The sequence below is a fragment of the Garra rufa genome, chromosome 16, assembly GCF_049309525.1.
Source record: "Garra rufa chromosome 16, GarRuf1.0, whole genome shotgun sequence".
In the NCBI taxonomy this organism is placed as follows: domain Eukaryota; kingdom Metazoa; phylum Chordata; class Actinopteri; order Cypriniformes; family Cyprinidae; genus Garra; species Garra rufa.
Window position 1 is genome coordinate 20,466,734 of NC_133376.1, and position 7,868 is coordinate 20,474,601.

The 7,868-nt window shown below is 36.4% G+C and overlaps 1 protein-coding gene across 1 annotated transcript in view; it reads left to right on the forward strand.

Annotated features, from left to right (window-relative positions):
- The first annotated feature begins 622 nt into the window (after nucleotides 1-622).
- tbc1d2 (TBC1 domain family, member 2) overlaps nucleotides 623-7,868 on the forward strand; it is a 15,021-nt gene continuing 7,775 nt past the window's right edge. The window contains exons 1-4 of the mRNA XM_073820210.1: nucleotides 623-721; nucleotides 2,227-2,655; nucleotides 4,726-4,873; nucleotides 6,066-6,082. Of these exons, the coding sequence (XP_073676311.1) occupies nucleotides 2,227-2,655; nucleotides 4,726-4,873; nucleotides 6,066-6,082 (594 nt within the window). The 5' untranslated portion in view covers nucleotides 623-721. The remainder of the gene's footprint in view (nucleotides 722-2,226; nucleotides 2,656-4,725; nucleotides 4,874-6,065; nucleotides 6,083-7,868) is intronic.

The window sequence follows — 7,868 nt, forward strand, 5'->3', positions numbered from 1 at the left end:
GTGTGTGAGAGAGAGAGAGAGAGAGAGAGAGAGAGAGAGAGAGAGAGAGAGAGAGAGAGAGAGAGAGAGAGCCATAAGTGGAAGGCGGATCTTTTGTCAAAAGAATCACTGTGAGTCGGACATGTTCGACAGAAACGGTTCTCGGTTCGTAAATAAATGGTGTAAATAAATCAGCTGACTGCTCGGACCACTTGGACCAGTTCAGTCACTGATTCACAATTTGTTGAGTCTGACTTAAGAACAAAGCATTCAGACCGGTTTTGCGAACCGGTTCAAATGATTCATTGAAAAGACCTGACTCAAATGATTTGTTCACGAGTCAAACCGTCAAAATTCCATATAGTTTATTCATGTACAAAACACATGACTGTATTTAGTTTCCCGTTAACTTAAATAAGTTAAATAACAGTTTTGAATATTAAAAACAGTTTACAAGTTGCTGAAATTCAACAGATGGAGTATACACTATTTTGCTTCAGAACAGTGTATACAAGCGAATACATTCATGACACGCCTACCTAAAGACGCACGCAGCACTATGTTACATATTCTGTATGTGTAATATTTCCTGATTTCCTTAAGGGACTCGTGGTGAGAAATTTGAGTCATTCATGAAGGAAGTGCAGCTGTGTGCGAGTTGTTTAGATCTGTGAGTGCCATATGAGACGCGCCCTGGACACACACATGGAGTAAAGAACATTTGAGTTTTTCAACAGAGAAGGTATGATTATTATCAACGACTGTGCTGTAAATAGTGTGATATTATTTCAGTTTATCACAGCAAACACAGTGAACAATGCGCGTGTGTAACTAGGTGTTGACTAACAAGAATGACTAACGACTCAGAAAAGAGTTTACCTATTTTATTTATTGTTTTAATAATGAAATAAGCGTGCATTAAATTGTATAATACTTGAAAGTCAATTGCTGGACATAAAATAATTAAAAACGTAATGCAAATTTAATGAAAACGATATTTTACTTTTTTTAAATTAATATGGTTTTCTACTTGATACGAAATATCAGATAATATTTGTTGATTAATTATCAATAAAATGTATTTTAAAGAATTACCTGGAGTTGTACATAAATGCTGGTGATATTTAATTGTGAAATATTCCTATGTGGAAACTGAAATGAGGTAACATCTGTGCATATATTGTGCAATGTTTTTGAAAGTGGAATTTGTATGCCATAGAATGTAATGTAAAAGTAGTAAGTGCATGTATTTGAATAATGTTACATTTTGTGTTATGACAACTAAATTAGCATTTTCTATGTTTATATTCCTTCATAAAACTGATTGATGGTTGCTGATGCATCATTATCCTACAGATGGTAACCATATATCAATATGTTACAAATATGTTACAGTTTAAAAATAAATATATATTATCTTGCTCCATTGTACCCTAATATTGATGTTTTTATCGATGTATACACTACCAGTCAAAAGTGTTTGAACAGTAATAGTTTTAATGTTTTTTTAAAGAAGTCTCTTCTGCTCACCAAGCCTGCATTTATGTGATACAAAATACAGCAAAAGCAGTAATATTGTTAAATATTTTTTTTTACTGCTTTCTATTTAAATATATATTAAAATATATATTTTTCCTGTGATCAAAGCTAAATGTTCAGCATCATTACTCTAGTCTTCAGTGTCACATGATCCTTCAGAAATCATTCTAATATGCTGATTTGCCATTCAAGAAGCATTTATTATTATGAGAGTCAGTATAATTTTTTTAAAGGGGAGGGGGGGGGGGTTATAGAAATTAATACTTTTATTTAGCAAGGATGCTTTAAATTGATCAAAAGTGATGATAAAGACATTTATACTGTTACAAAATATTTCTCTTTCAGATAAATGCTGTTCTTTTTAATTTTATATTCATCAAAGAACCCAAAGTCTACTCAGCTGTCACAGGAATAAATACATTTTAAAATATATTCAAATAGAAAACAGTTACTTTGAATAGTAAAAATATTTCAAAATTGTGCTGTTTTTGCTGTACTTTGGATCAAATAAATGCAGGCTTGGTGAGCAAAAGAGACTTCTTTAAAAAACATTAAAAATCTTACTGTTCAAAAACTTTTGACTGGTTTTCTTTTACTGAAGCTCTTAATGACCATATTCTTGTGGCGTGGCCATGCTGATAGACATCATTTGATTATTTAAAGAACATTTTGTCTGATGTTACTCATTCTCTTTGTTGAGATAACCAGATGGAGAGCCAGGGAAACTCCAGCACTCCACCTCCACCAGATGTGCGCGTATCTCCTCCAGAGGAGTGTTTCGGCTCTGAGGAGACCCAACAGAGTTTGGGTCAGTCAGATAGATCTCAGAACAAGAATGACACCCAGATCCATGCTGCTCAGCCTGATGGGACCTCTGTCACCCTCAGAGGGACACCCACTTCTTCCAGCATTAAACTATGTGGCTACCTCAACAAGCAAGGTGGACCTCTCAGAGCCTGGAAGTCCCGTTGGTTTGTCTATGAGGAGAAGAGCTGTCAGCTGTTTTACTACCGGATGGCACAGGATATCAACCCCCTGGGTAAGGTGGATCTGTCTCTTGCCACGTTCAGTTACCCGCTGCAGGGAGAGGAGGGAACCTTTCATATACAGACACCAGAACGAACTGTCATTCTCAAGGTAATGTTATCACATTTTGGTAATGTTATAACAGATTTTGAAAAATTGAGAATTGTGAAGCAACAAAGAGCGATGAGCTGTATAAGATAGGTTGGCACATCACTAAGATGAACATCATTTTGAAAATGCCTATTTTAAGTGGAAGCAGAAACATTCTGTTTTCATGCATGGCTCTTTAAATGCAAATGAGCTGCTGCTCCCCACCCCCTTTTCCAGAATAGGGTTGTGCCTCTACAGCTCATACCTCGGATACTCTCTTTTGATTATTATGTCTATCATGCTGAAATCATGCGTTTTAAAGCCATATTAGTTTAAACTTATTTACTTATAAACTTATATTAAGTGATATATGTTTTTTCTGAGCGCACACATCCAAAGCACGAGCGCATAAAGTGGCTGTCACACGTCAATTGAGTACTAAACTAAGTTCTCTTTCATGTCTTATTGCGCTTAAACTGGCAAATACACAAGTTTAAGTTAAAAGCACACAAGTTACAAAAACTGTTGGTTATGCCTGTGAAACTAGACAGCTGAGGAAGAAATCACATGTTTATATTAGGTCTGTGGGGCAGCAGTGTAATATACAGTAAATAAATCAATAAATCCACTTCTCTCTTTCTCCTCTGAGGCTGGGACTCTAAATAGTGCTTTGTGCTCGTCTGTGCAGCCAAAGACAGAACAGTTAGCATGCTTTACTCAAACTTTTGCCATGGCGTTAGAACTGGTACACCATTGTACCAGTTCGGCGCCATGGGTGGAAACGTACAGATTAAGGGTCAGTAATATTATAATAAGATCCCCTTCATACATCATGGGTGGAGCGAAATCTGAACAACTTGTTTTTTCACAAGCTTGCATAGAAAGGCTTACCAAAACAAAGGTACTGGGTCGTCCTTTTTCACATTTTCCTGGTTTGTAGATGCACTCGGGACCCAATTATAGCTCTAAACACTTTTAAACACTGAACTATTTATTTATTTCACCACAGTAATGAGACTTGCAGGGAATATGTGCTGTGCTTCATTGTGAAAATAATGAATACATGCCAGTGTGACTTCCTGTTGAGTATGAAATAGTGTTAGGATAATGACCTGGGAATGTCCAGGGGGGAAAAAAAGTGAAAGCAAGTTTTATGATTTATTTGATGTAAGATTAGAGATTGTAAAGGTCACTTGCTTTTCAAAAATGGGCTTTCAGGCTATAAATGGGGAGAGGAATATAAAAGACTTATTCTTAAATTTTTTTCTCCATGCTTTCTTGTCTCTAAAAAGCTTGTTGTTATCAGTGGGGTCAGACAGTCTTTAAAATGGCACAACGAGCACATGACAGCACTTCATATTACACGCACCACATGCTTGAGTATCAACAGTTCTGAAATTAGGTCAGAGAGAAAAGGCTGTTGACTTTACACATTTCAATAAAGTGTTCTGATCTGTTCAGATTCTTAAAATATGGTCATCCTCAAGTCTCTCCCCCACAGTCTCTCTTTAGACTGTTACACGCATAGAGAAACACAGGCATTAGAGATAAAGCAATAGTTCACTCAAAAATGAAAATTCTGACATAAATTACTCACCCTCATGTCGTTCCAAAACAGTAAGATCTTTGTTCATATTAGGAACACAAATTAAGATATTATTGATGAAACCCAAAGCTTTCTAACCTTGTATAGACAACAACTGACACATTTTATGAAGCTACAAGAATACTTGTTGTGTGCAGAGAAAACAAAAATAACGACTTTACTCAACAATTTCTTCTTTTCCGTGTCAGTCTTTGGACTATTTTAACAATCCTACCTACCTTTCTGGGCCTTGAACGTGTCAGTTGTGTTGCTGTCTACGTAGGGTCAGAAAGCTCTTGAATTTCATCAAAAATACTTTAATTTGTGTTCCGAAGATAAACGAAGGTTTTACAGGTTTGGAATGACATGAGGGTGAATAATTAATGACATAATTTTCCTTTTTGGGTGCACTATCCCTTTAAATATGGAGGAATAACAGTCAAGAATCTTGAGTAAGACAACAGTACTTTCCTCTCAACAGTCTTCCAACATGATTTTGTTTTTAGGCACCTAACAAGGATGCCAGGATGTACTGGTTGCAGCAGCTGCAGTTGAAACGCACGTTATACAGGGAGCAGCATGCTGAACATCAGTCCATACCCAGACCAGACAGCCACAAATTGGAAAGCACTCCATCAGCAAACAACTGCCGTGGTAAGAGCCTCATGTCTTAGTAATAATGAAACCTGAAATTGTGAACCTCACATGAAAACTGAAAGGCATTTAGTACATCATGGAAATTACACTGTTTATGAAATATGATCTGAGGAGCGAATGCACTTTTTTTTCCCCCAAGTGAGGTTCAGTTGTTTAGCCAGTCATGTGATACTAAGTTAATAGAAAGTGAAAGATCTTGAGGATTATGCTAGAATGCTTGGAATCTGGGCACCAAAATAGACTTAACTGACTGTTTCTATTGCCAGAGGAGTTACTTGACCTTCAAACTGCTGCTTTGGCAACTAACTGAGATAATAAATCCACCTATTTTCCCGTAAAAGCGGACACTGCCATTTGTAAATTTTATGAGTCTGGTTTCCAGTTTCATTCGCGTCCAGCTATTTATAGATGTACTAAACAGCTTGTTTTGCTGCTTGATATTGCAATCTGGTTTGTCTTACCATATTATGTTAATGTATTATCATAATTATGAACAAACTGGTTTTCTTCAACATGGAAGAAAGCCTATGGGTGAGACTTCCGCTTCATTATTCGCTATAGGGAAATAAAGAATAACAACATGTAGGAAACGTTAAAACTGTTCGCACTACAGACCAGTGTGTTCATAATTAAGATTATACATTAAAATAACATGGTAAGTCACACCAGTTTGCAATAACAAGCAATAAAACAAGCTGTTTTGTACAGCTAAAAAAAGCTGGATTTGGATAAGACCAGAAGCCAGACCCATACAATTTACAAATGCGCCCCCAATATTATGGAAAGAAAAAGGCTGATACTTTTGGGAACAAACTGAAAAAACAAATTTTATTGCTAGAGTTACTTCACCTTCAAACGTTTACAAATTTGTCTTTCAGTAATAATCTGACTTGGGTGTATTACTTGTTTCACCCTAAACTGGACACCCCCCCCCCCCCCCCAAAAAAAAAGGCCATTGTTACTAAACCATGTGCTTTGGGTATGAATACAGGGCGGAAACAGAGACAGGAAGCAGAGCCAAGGATACTGGGAGGAAAGGAGCAGATTAGCTGAAGGGCATTGCCGTGATTGACCAATCAGATGCAACATTACTCAGCCCCATTGTTACAGTTTAGTCATCCCCATCTGAATCCCCAGAAGAGGTTGCAAAAGTTCAGTCTGATATTTGTATGTGTACATGGATCATCAGGATTCAAATGGTCTCTAGTCAGTTTGTACATGTATTGTCTAGTCTCATTCTGTTATCTGTCTTAGCATGAGGGTGTGTAGACAGGAAATGTCAGGGCTGGAAGTCATCCATAAATTTCAAGTAAATGTTTAGCAATTCTGAAAAGGGTGGGATGGATGTCGATATTCATCTTTTCATTTTCACTATGTTGCAGGAGAGATATGTAACTTTGATGCCGCGTCAGTGATGCATAGCACTTATAGCGAACAATCTGGAGTGTAAAGTGAACACAAAATGACTGCTGAGCTCAGTTCCCTTGTGCACTTAACACAAGAGGAGGTGGTAAAACAACTAAGCAGAAAGCCATTATTCACTACATCTCACAAAAACTAATGAAAATTATAACAGCTACAGTGGTGGCCAAAATTATTAGAATACTAGTAAAGTGCAGTTAATTTTTGGCAATTTCACTGCAAGCCAGTGTTATTTTAGTATTATTTATATACCAAAAATATAAGTTAATTTTAGACTTAATATTACAGTGGTATACAGTCAGTTATGTCTATCTTTTGCTGTAGTGTGTCAGTAGGAAATATCAGTTTACATTTCCAAACATTAATTTTTCCATTTATTGTAATAATGCAGTGAGATTTTTGTTTGCACAAAGGAGTCTGACAACAGCCAGTGCTCCACACAGAGATCTGATCTACTCATCTTCATCCAGTCTGTCTGGAATGACATGAGGAAACTTACAAACTAAGACTAAATCTAGAAGAACTGTGGCAACATCTCCAAGATGCTTCAAGAAACCTACCTGCAGAGCTACAGAACTGTTAAAAATTAGGCACTTGTGGAGAAATGCTGTAAAATTACATAAATAGATTTTCTTATCAATTAACTTCTATTAACTAAATGAAATAAACATTTGGTGGCGTTTAAAGCAGCTTTTGCACTAGGTGCACATGCACACAGTTTTTCAGGTAGCTTTGCAGGTAGGTCTATTAAACAATCTTGGAGATGTTGCCACAGTTCTTCTGGATTTAGTCTGTCTTAGTTTGTTCTGTTTCTTCATGTGATTCCAGACAGACTGGATGATGAGATCAGATTTCTGTGTGGAGCACTGGCTGTTATCAGACTCCTTGTGCAAATAAAAATCTCACTGGATTATTACAATTAATGGCAAAATGAATGTTTGGAAATGTAAACTGATATTTCCTACTGACACACTACAGCAAAACATAGACATAGCCGACTGTATACCACTGTAATATTAAGTCTAAAATTAACTTGGTATATAAATAATACTAAAATAACACTGGTTTGCAGTGAAATTGCCAAAAATTAACTGCACTTTACCTCAAATAATTCTTGAAAATGTAAGAGGCCGAAAGAACTCTATGCTTAATTATAATGATACATTAAAAGTAGGTAAAAAGAAATTCTGGTCACTTAAAAAAATATATATTTTTGAAGCACCCAAACTTTTGGCAATTCAATTGGAAATATGGCAGCCGTGTTTTGATACTATGTGCAGATAACTGGATTCACTTAATTAATTAATTGCAAGTTGCTCCCTGTCTCTTCTCATTTACAATGCATGAATGCAACATTTCCAGGAATCCAAGTAGGGTTGGGTTTCCCGTGCTAAAACCACATACATTACTTGCATTCACAGCTATCCCCTTCCAACCACAAAAGCTCTGGTAATCAGGCATTACGAAACAGCTGTTGGATGAGAGTCAAAATCAGAAAATGAGGAAGTGAATGTCTGAGCATCTGAATCTGTAGAAAATCTGGAATATTGCACCACCAGACAAATATAAG